This window comes from Mastigoproctus giganteus, chromosome 1 (genome assembly GCF_048544385.1).
Source record: "Mastigoproctus giganteus isolate SK-2022 chromosome 1, ASM4854438v1, whole genome shotgun sequence".
In the NCBI taxonomy this organism is placed as follows: Eukaryota; Metazoa; Arthropoda; class Arachnida; order Uropygi; family Thelyphonidae; genus Mastigoproctus; species Mastigoproctus giganteus.
In genome coordinates, this window is record NC_143575.1 from 42,231,439 (window position 1) to 42,250,871 (window position 19,433).

The 19,433-nt window shown below is 37.6% G+C and overlaps 1 protein-coding gene across 1 annotated transcript in view; it reads left to right on the forward strand.

Moving 5' to 3' along the window:
* Positions 1–19,433, forward strand: part of HERC2 (E3 ubiquitin-protein ligase HERC2) — a 971,627-nt gene that overhangs the window by 76,004 nt on the left and 876,190 nt on the right. Inside the window, exons 7-8 of the mRNA XM_090372402.1 lie at positions 7,712–7,894; positions 16,961–17,066. Coding sequence (XP_090228528.1) covers positions 7,712–7,894; positions 16,961–17,066 — 289 coding nt within the window. The remainder of the gene's footprint in view (positions 1–7,711; positions 7,895–16,960; positions 17,067–19,433) is intronic.

Below are 19,433 nucleotides of genomic sequence, written 5' to 3' on the forward strand. Positions count from 1 at the left end.
CCTCTGCCAGTGGCTACTGTCAATCTATTGGTCTTTGTCTCCCCCCCCAAGCTAGCAGTTTTCCGACCCACCTAACACTGCCTCGATAGCATCAGCAAATATTCTTGCACCCTTTCTATTTAAGTGTATCCCATCCCTGTAGAAGCAATCTCTCCTGTTAACAAGTACAGTCCAGGCTAAAAAAAATTCTACCCCTTGAGCCTTGCACAATCTTTCCAGGGCCGAATTGATCGACAAGGCTCTCATCATATACTCCCTCCTATCGTGTCTGGGCAGAATTGCAGACACTCAAATTCAACCCTAATTCTCGGCTTTTGTTCAACAATGACCTGTACTTGTTAAGTAATTCTGCCGGTCTCCTACTCTTAATATTATTAGTGCCAACATGTACAACTATATCACCTTTTGTGCCCTTAAAAGATGATATTCGCTCTACAACGTCATCAACCTTTGCCCCTGGCAGACATACCCTGGTCCTGTTCCACCTATCTTTTTTACAAAGCATGTTTCCCGTTTCCCTGACAATAGAGTCACCAACAACTACTAGTTCCTTCGGGACCAGCGCATTCTGCCTTAGGGGTTGTCTCTGTGACACAGAGACATTGTCATAGACATTCTCTCAGATATGCCAGACAAGCTGTACTTGCTACCTGGGAGTCTAAAACACTGATGGAACTGATATTCGGATGACACTCAAGTCAAGTGGACCCAATTTCGGTGAGGTCTGGACGGTCTGCGACAGCCAAATCCTCTGCTTGCACCTTCACGATGGTGAGACTGTTAGTAATCCTGGGTATAACCTCCATGCACAAGTACATGGTGGGTGACCACCCAGGTGTGAACCAACGTAAGCAGGGGTTGAGGTGTGGTGCCCACACCACATGGAGGAATGCCGCCCCTCTATGTTACCAGGCAGTACTAGGTGGTAGATGACTCTCATCAATCGGTGCAATATCACCACTTTGCTTATTGGAGGCTTGAAGTGGTGGAACCCATGTTTAGTCTCTAGAGCTAAGTTCCGGTCAACCCTTCCCTATCTCTTCCATCATGCAGTATGATTGATGAGTTTTGAGGTTATGATGAACGTCGTGGCGAGATCCAATATTCCTTACATTCCTTACATTTACAGCTCTAAAACGGTGTTTGCTGGCCGGCCACTAGTTAGTACACCGGACCGAGTATTGGTAACTCTCTAGGAGGCTTCCAGATCAGCTGGTGTATAATCTTGCTACCTCTACTCTGCCAGATAGTGACTGGAGTAAGTCCGAGTAGTGTGTGCGTGGGGGGGAAGCATTGTCGAGGCCACGTTATGTCAAGGATCTGGGTATATTCTTACCATGTGTATGCCATACCCAAAAATTTCATTACTTCATACAGCAGGTCCCACCAACTTTTTCTTACTATTGAATATACCATGAATTGTAAAACTAATAGAGCAAGCTTATCTGCGAAAAGATTTAAACCTCCCATACACTTACTAATTCATTTCACAAATATACGTTGTCTCAATTTTAATCTCAACAATGTCCATTTCCACTTGCAGTCTGCCAAACCCCATGTACTTTTTCTGAGAGAATCTCAGTTATCGGTTGATTCAACTACTGCTTATCTCAGATGCCCGAATTATTCGCTGTATGATTCCTTTCGCCTCAAAGGTGGAACTTGTGCATATATCCGTTCTGATATTCCCTGTCAGAGACTTGGTAATTTGGAATCTCCTCTCTTCTATCTTTTCTGGCTTATTACCACTCTCTGTCTTCTCCCACTCAACCATCCCTTTATCCATAGCAGCAATTTGCCTCCAGTGCCACATGGCTCCAATTTGTGCAGCAGTCTTCCTTGTGCAACATTATCAAAAGCCTTTCTAAGATCCAAATATATAATATCAAAGTTATTCCCTGCATCCAGTTCCTTTGTGACTGCATCATAGTATCCAATCAAATTGGTCAGGCAAGATTTCCCCTTAACAAAACCATGCTGTGTCCGAGCTGTAGCTGAAGTCTTGTCTAAATGATCCTGCAGTGCTTCTTTAACTAGTGCCTCCATTAATTTTCCTGGAACAGAAGTTAAACTCACAGGTCTATAATTACTTGTGTCAGCCTTTGATCCTCCTTTGTGGATTGGGGTGAAATATGCACAATTCCAGTCCATTGGTATCTCCCCCGAGTCCAAGGAAGCTATCATAATTATGGCTAAGGGTTTGCTTACTTCCTTTGCTGCTTTCTTTAATATAACTGGATAGATTCCATTCACCCCAGGTGCATTTCTTATGTTTATCTTCAACAATTTCTCCTCCACTTTACTCTCAGTTATTACAAGATTATCTAGCTTACAGCCAGAGTTTAATATACCTCTGGCATTCCGCTAACTGAATAACTCCCCATGTGTGAATGTAGATGCAAAATATTCATTTAGTTTGTTAGCTACCTGAGCAGGATCATCAACAGTTGAACCATTGATGTCAAGTGGACCAATTTGATTTATCCCCTTCCTTCTAGACTTTACATAAGTAAAGAAATCTTTGCTATTTTTCTTTGCATCCTTTGCCAAAGATTTCTCGTAATTTGCCTTTGCCTGTCTAATCTCCTTTGTGACTTGGTTACAGACCAGCTTATATCTATCATAGGCTTCTGTGTCACTTGTTAATTTATATGTATTCCATGCATTTTTCTTCTCTGCCACATGTGTAATTAGTTCATCTGACATCCTTTTAGGCCTAAATCTTGAACAATATTTTTTAGTTGGTAAGAAAACGTAGCTACCAAGATTATTTCTTTGAATGCTTCCCATTTTGAATTTGCTGTTGGTAACATCATCAGTTGGTCCCACGGTATAGAATTTAAATACTGTCTCATACCACCGTAGTCATCTTCATGAAAGCAAAAACCCTTCCCTTTACCTCTGATGGTAGTTACCTCTTTGAATAAATCCCACTTCAGCACACTGTGATCACTGCAACCTAATGGTTCCTTTATCTACAGATTCTTAATGCATGAAGAATCACTACTGATAATCAGATCAAGAATATTACTCCCTCTAATTGCCTCCGGAACATGCTGCTGTAGAAAACAGAGTGACCAATTGCACAAGTTCCAGTCAATATCTGGAAAGTTAAAATCCCCCATTATAAGGCATTCTGATTTACTGGCCCACTCTCTTTCCCTGCACAATTGCTCATTATGCTCATCAGATTCATTAGGCCTATAACATACACCTACTCTCATTTTTCCTTTCTCAGCACTTATGTCACACCAAACAGACTCAACATTGCATTGTCCACCAACAGACTCAACATTGTATTGCAATGTCCATCAATTGGATGCACTTCCTTAGATTTTATGTTTCTTAACTTACAGCATAATCTCTCCTCCCTTCCTGTCCTATCTATCCTTTCTGTACACATTGCACTCCCCAAATTCCAATTCTGCACTGCTTATATTCAGGTGACACCAGGTCTCTGATATCCCAACAATATCTGATTTTGATGTCTTGACTAGCACTTCAAGCTCATCAAATTTATTACCTATATTCCTAGCATTGGTGTATGTGCAAGTATACATGACTATGACTACCAGCAGTCCTGGAAATCCCCATTACCTTGCTTTCTAGGCTGCTGCTCAATTGCATTTCAATAGAAGCAGTGCAAGAATCACTTTCACCTCTGCCAGCGGCTACTGTTAATCTATCAGTCTGTGTATCCCCCCAAGCTAGTAGTTTCCCGACCCACCTAACTCTGCCTCGATAGCATCAGCAAATATTCTTGCACCCTTTCTATTTAAGTGTATGTATCCCATCCCTGTAGAAGCAGTCTCTCCTGTTAACAAGCATAGACCAGGCTGAGAAAAATTCTATCCCTTGAGCCTTGCACATTCTCTCCAGCGCCGAATTGATCGACAAGGCTCTCATCATATACTCCCTCCTATTGTGTCTGGGCAGAATTGCAGACACTTTCAAATTTGTCCCTAACTCACAGTTTTTTTTTAACATTGACCTGTACTTGTTAAGTAATTCCGCCAGTCTCCTACTCTTAATATCATTAGAGCAACGTGTACAACATTATCACCCTTTGTTCCTTAAAAGATGATATCTGCTCTACAACGTCATCAACCTTTGTCCCTGGCAGACAAACCCTGGTCCTGTTCCACCTATCATATCAGTAATAATAACTAAATACATCCAATGTTGAACGAGTGCAGTATAACTCCACAGGTGGTTCGATGAGGAAATCTGGTTTAAATTAAAAGGCAGAACTTAGTTGATTGAAGACAAATGGTTGACTGAAGATCCAAAAAATTCCAATGGTGAAAAAATATGACATAAATGCGAGATTGGATAATGACAAATTGGCAGTAACTAGATGACTGACAACCTAATGGTAGGGTAATTAGGCACCAAATCTTTTGGAGACTGTAGAAAATAACTTATACAAAAAAATCAGGTTAGAAAATCACTTGAATCAAAGTGACTAGTTAGTAACAAGAAATGAGCTTCAATTAAATCCTTGATGGAAATGATAGACACGAAAGTCTAAAGTAGGACTTACTATAGTAGGAAAAATTAAAATGAAGATTCCAGATAAAACTGTTCGCCTGGTTGGAAGAAGTGGACAGGTATAGAAGTTATTTCCACAAACAATAAACCCAATAGTGAAAGAGCAGTGAATAAATCCAAAGGTGGTCCATTTATAAATGTATAGATATATTTATTAGACACATTTTTCGTGTAGGTGTCTAAATATAAATATGTTTAAAATATACATGTTTCAGAGTCATTTCAGTTGATGTGTACAAATTCTCTAGAAGGTTTGAGATAGGTGTTGCCATATCTAATCTCTCTCTTTCCAAGTAATTGTAGACACAGTTTATAATAGATGACGGTAAGAAAATAGCTTTGAAATTTGGAAGAAAACCCTGTATCTGCCAGTGGCAGTTAACTGATTTTGCCATACAATGAATAAAATATCTGGAAGTCTACACAGATGAGCCAAAACATTATGACCAGCGAGTCATGCAAATTGAAGCAACTGCAGGTGAACTACAGCGCATGCGCCAGTCGGGACATGATATAAACAACACCTGGTACTGAGCTCCATTAATCAGTGTTACTCTTGTTCTTCAGATGGGAAAGGCAGTGGACTTAAGCGATTTTGACAAAGGCCAAATTGTAATAGCCAGACGACTGGGCCAGAGCATATCCAAAATGGCACGGCTGGTGGGGTCAGCTGTGGTTAGTACCTACCGAAATTGGTCCGAGGAGGGGAAACCCACGAATTGCCGGCAAGGTGTTGGACAACCATGGTTCATCGATGCTCAAGGTGAGCGAAGGCTCTCCCGGATGGTACGTGACTACAGAAGAGCGACTGTGGCGCAACTCACCGGTAATTGGAATGCTGGTGACGGGAGTAATGTGTCACAACACACTACATCGAACCCTGCTGAAAATGGGGCTGTATAGCTGCAGGCAGTCCCGAGTGCCCATGCTAACCATTGTTCACTGGCAACAGTGCCTACAATGGGCACGCGAGCATTGACATTGGGCCTTGAGTAATTGGAAGAAGGCCGTCTAGTCCGATGAATCACGTTTCCTGTTGCACCATGTGGATGGCTGGGTATGTGTGCATTGTTTACCTGGGAAAGTGATGGCGCTTGGATGCACCGTGGGACAAAAACAAGCCAGTGGCAGTGGTGTCATGCTTTGGGCAATGTTCTGCTGGGATACCCTGGGTCCAGTCATCCATGTGCCAGGCACTCTGACATCTACCACCTACCTAAACATCATTGCTGACCAGTACACCCTTTCATGGCAACAGTCTTCAACTGAAGTGTTCTTATTTTGAGTTGATTATCCAACATTACAGTGAAATTAGTAAATAATCAAATCAGAATTTAAAAAAAAAATCATAAAATAAAACATGATAAAATAAGTAAGCTCATTATTATTTGTTGTTCAATTCAGTAATATCCTCTGTCTGTTTACAAATCCAGTTATTTATTTTCATATACGGCCCTCTGGCGGGTGCCGTCTTTCAGCAGGATAATGCGGCATGCTACACCGCCCGGATTGTTCGAGACTGGTTTGCGAAACACGAGGAAGACTTCCAGGTATTGCCCAACCTCCAAATTCCACAGACATCAATCCCATCGAGCATCTGTGGTTTGTGTTGGAACAGCAACTCCAATCTGCAGCACTCAACCACGGACCTTACAGGAGTTTAAAGGATCTGCTGGTTACATGTTGGTACCAGATACCACAAGACACATTTAGAAATCTTGTAGTGTCCATGCCTTGCTGGGTACGAGCTATTTTGGCTCATCGGTGTATCTTGTAGTGTCCATGCCTCGCCAGGTACGAGCTGTTTTGGCTGCATGTGGAGGACCTACATCATATTAGATAGGTGGTCATAATGCTTTGGCTCATCGGTGTATATGAAGTGAAAATAAATAACTGGATATGTAAATAGATGTAGAGGATATTACTGAATTGAACAACAAATAATAATGATCTTACTTATTTTATCATGTTTTATTTTACGATTTTTTTTTTTAATTCTGATTTAATTATTTACTAATTTCACTGTAACGTTGGATAATCAACTCAAAATAAGAACACTTTAGTTTTTTATATACTAAGTGTTCATATTTACAGAACCTTCAAAATTCCACAAAGAAACTCACGCCACAGAGCCTGCTGCCATAAAAGCTCATCACTTGTAGTTCACATAGCATTAAAAAATTCATTGCTGTATTGTAGGCCACAGATTTTCTGGAAAATCACTTGTGAAAGGTGTGTGATAGCCATGTGAGTGACTTAGTAGATTATATTGCAGAAAAATCATCTAAATATGGTGTACTTTCAAAAAAAAAAAAAAAGTTTGATTGAAATATTTAATAAGAACAACTTATTAAATGAAAAAATCAATGAAATACTTAAAAATTAGTTTTATTATTGGTGAAACTAATAATATTGTTGAGTAGGCTGAATATTTAAATGGCATGTTTTGGTGGCCTTAAAAGATAGTAATTTTTAGTGGCTGTTTCTTTTATGGCAGCTGTTAACAGCAGCTTTTTCTTAGTTTTAGGGCAGTATGTGCATGTGGTGTGTAATGTAAATATTGGCAAGAAATGGTCAGGTGTTCTTTGCATAGCAAAGTGTGTGCTGAAACATGAAAGTAGCACTTTAAAAAATTCAGAGTGCTGAAAATGTATCATGTTACTGATGTTCTTTCACTTAGTTCACATTGCTATTGATAGTTCCACCTATGACTCCAGATAGTAAATTAGTTGTTAACCTGGGAGCTGTTTTAAACATGTGCCTAAACTGTATGGTAAATATTTAGCCTCATGTTTGGAGTCAAACTTTTGAGAGACTCAGACAACCACTGTTAAAAAATATCTGGAAAGTGGTCGCGTGCGCGCGCACACACACAATCTCAGATTTAATAGCAAGTACTTATATGTGTATTCTGTTCATTTAACTCTTAGGATTTGATTGTTCTGTATTATTTGCAGATTTATGGATTATTGTAAGTTGCAGAACATTTGCCTAAACTGTATATGGTAACCCCTTTTGAACAATAAATGTGCATGTGGTGTGTTTTTCAGAATAGAGAATATTGTAAACATTGCAAGGTCACTTATTTTCAAGTGACCTTGTAAATACTGTTAACTCACCATTCAATGCCTTAAAATACATATTTTTGTGTATGTTTTAGGGATATTAATGTGGGCTCGGCAAGTTCGCGAGGATGTGGACAAGTTCCTGTTTCTGACCAGCAGATGGCTTTAGCTCTTTTGTTGGAACTTGCTGTCCAACATGGAACCTTAAGACATATTTTGGCTGCTGTTTTACTCTTGTTAGAAATGTGGGATAATGGAAAATATGAAATGGATAATAGGTATGATATATTGGTTTATTTTTATACATTTCTCTTGCTATATGTATATAAGAGGGCTTATCTAAAAAGTATTGAGATTGAATATCTGCAATAAATGGTACCAATTTGGGGGGAGGTAACTGCTTCAATGAACCTTGCTTGACATAATGCTTCCATTCCATTGTTTTTTTCATTCATGCTGAGCATTGCAAGTTTTTTGTGATGCATTGCACTTAACCACATCAAAAGTATAAAACAACACAGATGCATTAAAATTTTTAAACTCAGAAGGGGGAGGACCGAAACATAAGTTGGTGAAGCCATGCATAAGTTTTTGAGTGTTCTATTGATTTAAAGTGTGGCAAATGTCTGTTGAAAAATAGTATTCTGGATGCCTTGGTATCTAAAGTTTGTAAGTTAGCATTAGTAGAGGCATATGATGCAAGAAAGCAAGCTTATGTAGCATCAGCCAAAGGAAAAAAAAAAAAAAAACCACTCCCATTTCACCCCTCCGTTCGTTCGAAATACCTGTCCAGCTGAGCCTTAAATTTATTTAGGCTATCAACTTCCACAACAAGGGATGGAAGTCTGTTCCACCAACCAACTACCCGCTGGCTAAAGACAAATTTTCACACATATATCCTACATCTGTCTTTCCTCAATTTGAATTTATGCCCTATAAGTGATTATTCTGAGCAAGTTAATGACAAAAGGTTTGAAAAGATTGATTATTGATGAAATGGCTGAAGAGGTAAGACATTTCTTTTGGCATGTCAGGCTATTTTAACAGAAAATTTGGAAAACTTGCAGCTGAGTTCATTTCACAGCTGATGACAGAGGCGCAGGTAAAAAAAAAAAAATTGTCTGAGAGTTTGGGCTGGTAGAAGATTTATTATAATAAGTGATGAAACATGGACCCTTGGTTATGATCCTGAAACTAAACAGCAATCACTACAGTGGAAATCTTTGGAGGCCCTACCAGTAGATAAGCTACCACCAACATAGCTCTCAGGATCACTAGAGTGTGCAAGCCCCGCCACCAAATCAAGGTAGAGCTACCATCGTCTCTCCCTCAGGGTATTCATTTTTTTTGGCAGGTGCAACATAAGCCTCAGGCTTCTTTGCACTATATGGCTAATAATAATATATTTACATGGGATGAAAAATCCATTCCATCTTAAAATGCTTATAACAACAAACAGGTTTGAATATTTGAATTTTTTTCCCCTGTTTAATGTAGTGTTTTTCCCTCTGTAACAGCAAATACACTTAAAATATTGTAAAGAAACAATATCAGTTGTTTAAAGAAAGCAGTCCAGATGTACGTTGCCAGTAAGCTTAATAGTAAGCTCACTGCAAAATTGACTTGGTGCATTATGGCCTTAGCTGCCAATGGGCTATTAAAAACCAAACCAAATCACTGCAAAATTAATGACTGACAAGTTCACCCCAGACCAACTGTTCATCACATGTAAATGATTGTCATAACAGTGCCTTGCTCTCTTTATAGGCCTGAAGAGAGGGTTCAGCAGAACCTTGAAATGTAGCCAATGGTATTAAGTGTAGATTGATATGATAACACTTCAATAAACATCTTGAAATTTTCTGACATGGTGACATTGTATTTATTTCATTTTGATTCTTATAAATTTAAGTACAGTGGATTCCAATTATTTGGGCCACCGGTTAATCGGGGCAGCCATTTATTTGGGGCAAATCTTAAAAAAACAGAACCTAATCGAGAAAATAGCCAGGGTTTACTTTGCTTAATTGGGACAACATGCTGTTTAATCGGGGCAGGAGACCGCAGCACTGGAGATTACCCTACAATTGTCTCCGACCATACCACGTGGTTCAGTCGGATTTCTGGAGGTTACAACCATAAAACAATAAAAACAATTAGTAGTCACCTGTTTATTGGGCTTTCCTGTTAGTGAAATCTATCATAAACGGACAGTAAACTCGATCTTACTGAATTTGCGATAATACCGACAGCTGGAATTCTGTGAGTTATTATAGTGAAATGAGTTTACACTTCCATGAAATCTTCAATCATATAAAAAAATTAATTTTCAGATATTCTCTTCATTACTATTTTTAAAGCTTTGTAACTCGTTACTCCTCACTTGCGTGTATCGTTTTACTTCCAATCTGTGTATGCCGTGTTCTTTGTTATTGATTACTTATCTTTTTACTGTTTTAAATTTTAACCCCCACCCACAAATGTCAGTGAACAGAAATGTCAACTAGTTAGTATGTACATATTACAGTAAGTATTAATTATTCCGATTATCATGTATATTCTTCCGATTTTCATGTATAATTTAATTGGTAAGGTAATAAAGGGTAAATTTTTGCTTAATATAGCTTTATTTTTATAGCCCATGGATAATATTCCTCCTATTTTCGCTAATTAGAATTACTGTTTAATAGAATTAAAATTCGGTTCACAAACGTGATCACAATGACTGGTGATTACTACTCATCGTATAGTGAACGGTACTTTACCATGGTGAGTCCATCGTAACGTGATTTGATTGTACAGTGAACCAATTGTAAAGTGCGGGTCCACTGTATTTTTAACTATTTACGTAAAACTTTGGATAATTGGGACAGCCGTTTAATCGGGCCAAAATGCACTAGTCCTGATGTGTCCCAAATAATCGGAATCAACTGTATTTCTAAATTATAATTTATTCAAATGCATCTGTTCCCATGATGGCTGGTTTCTTATCATGCGGCTTGAAATGTGAAGTTTCATGGTCTGACATTTCTTTGGAAAATGCATTTGTTTCAGCATTGTTATTAATTAAGAGAAAAGGACAAATTCCACTTCAGTTAAATGAAAGGTTCTTTAGTTAACCTATGAAAGAAGTTTTAAAATTTAAGGGAAATTCTCTATAAGTTATCGTGTGCATTTAATTATTTATAAACAGTTATTGCAACACATTGATTAAAATTAGTGGCCATTGGAAATAAGTTAAACCTATAATAGTAAGCATACATACAAGTAAAAAGCTCACATATCATATGTTAGCCATTATCTTATTTTTTTTTCCAAAGCAACCAACGTTCTTTCCCCTCCAAAAGAACATTTTCCCTCCAAAAAAAAAGTTCGTGCAGTCCATTGATGCATCTTGCCAGATTTTAGAAATATACAATAGACTGAAATAAACACACCATTCTTTGTTAATTCCAGTGCCTGCTCAAATGGCCACTTTTTGAGTGCTTTTTGAGTTTCATTGCATCCATTTTGAATTCCAAAAGCATAAATTGATAAACACTCATGTAAATATGAAAGTTCTTAACCCCTTAATCTTCATAAATTAATCCACTGGAGAACTTTTTTTTTTTTTCGTAAGGACAGATTTATCATACCTAACAGTTTAATCAAGTACCTAACAGTTTTAATCAATTGTAACCCATAGTTTTTGTTTAACCTTGGCAGCTAGTCTTGTGAGAGCTATATTCCTTTTTATGTTGCAATGATCACAGTCTTGTGTTTATTTATGGGATGCTCATCAAACATGATAAATTCACTGTAATAACTTATTTTGTGAACATCTAAACTACTAAACATCATGAATAACTTTCTTCCTGAACAAAGATTACTTGTAAACTTTACTCATAATCACTTGTATCAAGAAATCAATTACTTGTAATCTCTTTAACTTAAATACAAAAGTTTAGCATACTTTCTTTTTAATCCAAAGTCCTAAAATTCTGTTCTTTATAAATTTGTATGTTGTCTCGTTCTTTGAACAATGAATGTTGTAATTATGCAGCAATGTGCTATATTAAAACAAACAAGTGAAAGATAAAATATGAATACATTTTCAACTGTATAAGACAGCCATTACACTGACGAATGTTATAAATCTGTTTCTTATCTGAAGAAAAATTATAATTTAACATATAACTGATAAGCTGGGTTGGCAGTCATTTAATTTAACATACGAAATTCATGCAGTGCTATACATTAGATTTGAACGTTCGGTATTTTTATATTGAATAAAACAGTCAGTTGAAAGAGGATGTTTTTTTTTTTTTTTTTTTTTGGCTGATGCTGTATAAGCTTGCTTTCTTGCATTATTTGTCACTACTAATGCTATGTTAAATCAGTAAAGGTGAGTATTACTCTTTACAAAAGCATTTGTAAAGCATTTTTTAGCAAAATATTGCTAACCATATCTGTAAGAAAATGATCCATGCTGTTTTTATTATGTGGTCATTGCTTCTGTAGCCAGGTCTTTCACACATCCCCTCCGTTACAGTACGGAGGGGGGGGATGTGTGAAACCCCTCTGTCCTTTACTGTAAAACACAGCAGTAAAGCAGTACATGAAAACCAGACTAGTAGTACAGGTTGGTTTTCATGTATCACATAAATCTAAATGACTTTAGACTGATATTAAGAATCTGAGATTGAAATAAAAGCTATCATTATTCTTAGCATAAATGCTTGAAGAAAAGGTTTTTCTTGAACTCTTTACTAAAATAATCACATAAGTACTTGGATATTTTTTCATGTGGGCACAACTTTCTTCCAAAGATTTGAAATCAATAGTGTGATTCCTCCACATTAGTGGTGTGCAAACACATGAAACTGTAGATAAATCTAATCTAGAATAATATGATTTATTATTTTCAACTTTAAGGAAGAAATATTTCCTCATAACTACAATAAACTGCCAGTATCTGACATACTCTCCAGATTGAAACTGCCACCACATACTAAATGCTTAAAATTTCTAGCAAACAGAAACAGCAACAACTGTTTCTGTTTGCTAGAAATTTTCAGAATCTATTTGACTGCTGGCTTTAGAACAAACCATTCAAGGCAGAACCTCTACAAACTTTCCAAAATTCAGGATGAGTTTTTAATAGAAGAATAGAAATTCTTCTATTAAAAATGTGCCATGTCATGCATCAGACACCAACTGATAACAGCTAATTATTAACAACCAGCAGCAACCCTTGAAAACAGTGGAAGCCACCAGTGTCAAAAGTAGCCCCCCCTCTTTTTATGAATTTCAAATGACTTTTTTTTTTAAATAAGTCACCTGAGTACCATGATGCCACCCATATATATTTTTACTGCCTAGCACACATAATGAAATATCACTTTTAAGGGCACAAAAAGTGATATAGTTGTACACGTTGGCACTAATAATATTAAGAGTAGGAGACCGGCAGAATAACTTAACAAGTACAGGTCACTGTTGAACAAAAGCCGAGAATTAGGGTTGAATTTGAAAGTGTCTGCAATTCTGCCCAGACACGATAGGAGGGAGTATATGATGAGAGCCTTGTCGATCAATTCGGCCCTGGAAAGATTGTGCAAGGCTCAAGGGGTAGAATTTTTTTCAGCCTGGACTGTACTTGTTAACAGGAGAGATTGCTTCTACAGGGATGGGATACACTTAAATAGAAAGGGTGCAAGAATATTTGCTGATGCTATCGAGGCAGTGTTAGGTGGGTCGGAAAACTGCTAGCTTGGGGGGGGACAAAGACCAATAGATTGACAGTAGCCACTGGCAGAGGTGAAAGAGATTCTTGCACTGCTTCTATTAGAATGAGCAGAAGCCTGGAAAACAAGATGCATGGTATTTCAGAGACTGCTGGGAGCCATTGCGGTACAAGTAAACACATGGGTTGTGTTAGGGTAGCTAAGAATAGAAACAGGTGCAGGTATACTTGCGTGTACACCGATGCTAGGAGTTTAGTAAATAAATTTGATGAATTTGAGGTATTGCTCAAAACATCAAAGGCAGATATTGTTGGGATATCAGAGACGTGGTGTCACACAGATATAAGGGATGCAGAACTGCAATTTGGGGAGTACAACGTCTACAGAAAGGATAGACAGGATAGGAAGGGGGGAGGGGTTATGCTATTAGTTAAGAAATACATAAAAACCAAGGAAGTGAAGCCAGTCGACATCGCCGGACAGTGCAGTGTTGAGTCAGTTTGGTGTGACATAAGCATTGGGAGATCAAAATTGAGAGTAGGAGTGTGCTATAGGCCTAATGACTCTGATGAGTATAATAAGGAACTGTACAGGGAAATAGAGTGGGCCAGTAAATCAGAGAGTCTTATAATGGGAGATTTTAATTTCCCAGATATTGACTGGAATTTGGGGGCTGGTTACTCACACACTAGCAGGGCTTTTGTGGATTTATTGGATGATTGTTTTCTACATCAGCATGTTCGGGAGGCAACTAGAGGGAGTAATACTCTTGATTTGATTATCAGCAGTGATTCTTCATGCATTAAGAATCTGCAGATAAACGAACCACTAGGTGGCAGTGATCACAGTGTGCTGAAGTGAGATTTACTCAAAGAGGTAACTACCATTAGGGGTAAAGGGAAGGGTTATTGCTTCCGTAAAGGCGACTACGATGGACTGAGACAGTATTTAAATTCTATACAGTGGGACCAACTGATGATGTTACCAACAGCAAATTCAAAATGGGAAGCATTCAAAGAACTTATCTTGGAAGCTACTAGGCTTTACATACCAACTAAGAAATATTGTTCAAGGTTTAGGCCAAAATGGATGTCAGATGAACTAATGAGGCATATGGCAGAGAAGAAAAATGCATGGGATACTTACAAATTAACATATGACACAGAAGCCTATGATAGATACAAGTTGATATCCAACCAAGTTACAAAGGAGGTTAGGCAGGCAAAGGCAGATTACGAGAAATCCTTGGTAAGGGATGCAAAGAAAAACAGTAAAGAGTTCTTTACTTATGTTAACTCTAGAAGGAAGGGGATGAATCAGATTGGTCCACTTGATATTGATGGGTCAAGTGTTGATGATCCTGCTCAGGTAGCTAACAAACTAAATGAATATTTTGCATCGACATTCACACATGAGGAGTTATTCAGCAAGGGGAATGCCAGAGGTGTATTCAACTCTAGCAGTAAGCTACAGAATCTTGAAATAACTGGGAGTAAAGTGGAGGAGAAACTGTTGAAGATAAACACAAGAAAGGCACCTGGGGTGGATGGGATCTATCTAGTTATATTAAAGGAGGCAGCAAAGGAAGTAAGCAAACCCTTAGCCATAATTATGAGAGCTTCCTTGGACTCAGGGGAGGTACCCATAGACTGGAGATGTGCAAATGTGACCCCAATTCACAAAGGAGGATCAAAGGCTGACACAAGTAATTATAGACCTGTGAGCTTAACTTCTGTTCCAGGAAAATTAATGGAGGCACTGGTTAAAGAAGCACTGCAGGATCATTTAGACAAGACTTCAGTTATAGCTCAGACACAGCATGGTTTTGTTAAGGGGAAGTCTTGCCTGACCAACTTGATTGGATATTATGATGCAGTCACAAAAGAACTGGATGCAGGGAATAACTTTGATATTATATACTTGGATCTTAGAAAGGCTTTTGATACTGTTGCACACGGAAGACTGCTACACAAAATGGAGCAGTGTGACATTGGAGGCAAATTGCTGCTATGGATAAAGGGGTGGTTGAGGGGGAGAAGACAGAGAGTGGTAATCAATGGACACTGCTCATCGTGGACTAATGTTATTAGTGGAGTCCCTCAGGGCTCAGTGTTGGGTCCATTATTGTTTTCTGTATTTATAAATGATATTGATGATGGTATATCAAGCTTAATGTCCAAGTTTGCAGATGATACAAAGGTTGGCAGGGTTGTCAAGGACATTACTGACACTATGCTGCTGCAACAGGATCTGGAAAGGTTGAGCAGATAGGCTGAGAGGTGGCAAATGAAGTTTAACATTGACAAATGTAAAGTACTACACATGGGAAATAGCAACCCCAGAGCAATGTATCAACTCTGTGGTACTACACTGACAGTGGTAGAGAATGAAAGGGACTTGGGGGTGGTTGTGCAGGCAGATATGAAGTTCTCTGAGCAGTGCAGACGGGCTGCAAGAGTAGCTCATGGAGTATTGTCAATGATATACAGGAATTTTTCCAGCAGGGATAAGGAGGTGATTATTCCATTGTATAAGGCAATGGTCAGGCCACACCTCGAGTACTGTATACAGGTCTGGAGGCCTCATTTCAAGAAGGATGTAGAGCTGCTGGAACGAGTACAGAGAAGGGCAACAAGATTAGTGAATGGAACAAAGGGGTGCTCTTACGAAGAAAGGCTTAAGTTTTGCAAATTACAGTGTCTGGAGACTAGGCACCAGCGAGGTGATCTGATAGAGGTGTTTAAAGCCTTGAATGGTTTAAGCATGCTCAATGCTGATGGGATTCTTCCTCTAGCTCAGAAAAATCACCTGAGAGGGCATAAATTCAAATTGAGGAAAGACAGATGTAGGATAGACGTGAGGAAATTTGCCTTTAGCCAGCGGGTGGTTGGTTGGTGGAACAGACTTCCATCCCTTGTGGTGGAGGTTGATAGCCTAAATAAGTTTAAGGCTCAGCTGGACAGGTATTTGTAACGAACAGAGGGGTGAAGTGGAAGTGGTTTTTTTTTTTTTTTTTGGCTGATGCTGCATAAGCTTGCTTTCTTGCATTAAATGCCTCTACTAATGCTAATGCTATCACAAGTAGTCAAATATATATATATATATCAAGAAATGGAAAAGACTAGAAAATGTCATGAGAATGAAAAATCAAGACACGGAGTTAATCCAGCTTCTGTTTCAGAATTTATAGGTAAGTAATGTTCAATTCCCCTTTCATGCTTAGTTCAGCCAACATGGACCAAATCCAAAGCAGTTCAAGACATTTTTTCCCCATTATATTCAGTTGCACAATTTAAGATTAAAAAAAATAATAATAAAATAAAAAAATAATAATAATCCTGAAAACATATTTGAAATAAGGCATAAAAAAGTGCATTAAAACAAATGTATGAAAAAAAAAAAAAAATTGAATTGCGATTCACCATCATTGAATTACTATTATATATCAGATTTAGTTTTTTTCAGTCCCTGACTACCAAATATATTTTGGAATATATTTATTAATCTCAACTAAGTAATATGTTATTAAAATTCTCATTAAAATCATTCATTTTAAGATACAATAGAATTTATAAATTTAAATTTTGTCAGTGGAAATTAATAATGAATTACCTTTAGGGTTATATCTCATGGAACGAGTGCTCCTCTAGTTCCTCTTTTGCAAAGATTTCAAAATATTCAGTGCCAGAAATCAAAACCTTTGGATTTAGATCATGCTGGTGAGGTAAGGGGTATTTTAATAAATTTTATAGATATATAACTGTCTATTCATATATGAAAGTATTTTAATGTTATTATTATTTATTATTATTATTATTATTATTATTAGCTATATGGTGCAAGGAACCTGAGGCTTATGCTGCACCAGCCAAAAAAAAAAAAAAAAAAAAAAAAAAATTATAATACATAAATTTAATAATTATTTATTCTAGAGTAATGATAGAACCTTGGTAAACTTTTTAGAATATCTTGAAAATCTTGGTTTTCAAGATATTCTACAATCATATTAGGCTGAAGATAGGATTCAGTAAGAATCCAGAAATGTAACCAGATTTATATATTTTTGTGTTTAAATTGCCTGATGGGGAGAGTCTTGTACCTATTAAGTGTTACAATAAACCAAACTTTATGTATGAATAATTTCATGTTGTAACAGTGTTTTCCCTCTAAATATATTTCATGAGAACCACCTTGTAATATCCTTTCCAAATTTTCTTTGTTTCAATGTACTCAGCGAACATTTTGAGTCTCAGCAAACAACTGAGAGTTCATCCACCCAGAATCAGAAGTAAGGTTAAAAGTGCCTGGTGATGGTGTTATTATTGAGGAGCTTTTTTTCATTTAAACTTTTTCTTTTTTTTGGATATATTAAGGCAAGACAACAAAATTCCCATTAGCATTACAGCAACACAGAGAAGTCATTTAACTTTTCTTTCTCAGCATTGGCACTAATAGGGTAACTATAGGGTAACAATAGTAGGGTAAATAAGAGTAAGAACAGGTGCATACATACTTGCATGTACACCAATGCTAGGAGTTTAGTAAATAAATTTGATGTATTTGAGTTGCTGGTCAAGACATCAAAAGCAGATATTGTTGGGATATCAGAGATGTGGTGTCACACAGATATAAGGAATGCAAAATTCGAATTTGGGGAGTACAATATGTGCAGAAAGGATAGAGAGGACAGGAATGGAGGAGGGGTTATGATATTAATTAAGAAACACACAAAATCTAAGGAAATGCATCCAGTTGACATGGGTAGACAGTGCAGGTGTGACATAAGCACTAGGAAAACAAAATTGAGAGCAAGAGTGTGTTATAGGCCTAATGACTCTGATGAGTACAATGAACAACTATACAGAAAAATAGAGTGGGCCAGTAAATCAGAATGTCTTATAATGGGGGAATTTAACTGTAATGGATTGGTCACTTGCACATAAGCAAGGCTTTTGTCGATTTATTGGATGATTGTTTTCTACAGCAGCATGTTAGAGAGGCAACCAGATAGAGTAATACTTTTGATCTGATTATCAGTAGTGATTCTTCATGCATTAAGAATCTGCAGATAAAGGAAACACTAGGTGGCACTGATTACAGTGTACTGATATGGGATTTACTTAAAGATATAACTACCATCAGGTGTAAGGGGAAGGGTATTTGCTTTCGTAAAGTTGAGTACAGTGGTCTCAGAGTTTTTAAATTCTATATAATGGGACCAACTGATGATGTCACCAACATCAAATTCTAAATAGGAAGCATTCAAGGAAGTAATATTGGAAACTACTAGGCTTTTTGTCCCAACTAAGAAATACTGTTCAAGGTTTAGGCCTAAATGGATGTCAGATGAACTAATGAGACTTCTGACAGAGAAGAAAAATGCATGGGATGTGTATAAATTATCAGGTCACACAGAAGACTATGGTAGATATAAGCTAGTCTGCAATCAAGTCACAAGAGGTTAGGCTAGCAAAGGCAAATTATTGAGAAATCTTTGGCAAAGGATGCACAAAGGAACAGCAACGACTTCTTTACTTATGTAAACTCTAAAATGAAGGAGATGAATCAGATTGGTCCACTTTACATTGATGGTTTGATTGTTGATAATCCTGCTGAGGTAGCTGACAAACTGAATGAGTATTTTTTTTGCATCTACATTCACACATGAGGAATTCTGTAGGGAAGTGGAGCACAAAAAGTTATTTGGAGGACTGAGAGGAAAGTGGAGGAGAATTTGTTGAAGTTGAACATAAGAAAAGCACCTAGGGTGGATGAATTCTATCCAGATGTATTAAATGAGGCAGCAAAGGAAGTAAGCAAACCCTTAGCCATAATTATGAGAGCTTCCTTGGACTCAGGGGAGGTCCCCGTGGACTGGAGATGTGCAAATGTAACCCCAATTCACAAAGGGGATCTAAGGGTAACATAAGTAATTATAGACTTGTTAGCTTACCTTCTGTTTCAGGGAAAATAATGGAGTCACTGGTTAAAGAAGCACTGCAGGATCATCTAGACAAGACTGCAGTTATAGTTCAGACACAGCATGGGTTTGTTAAGGGGAGGTCTTTTCTGACCAATTTCTGCCATTTGC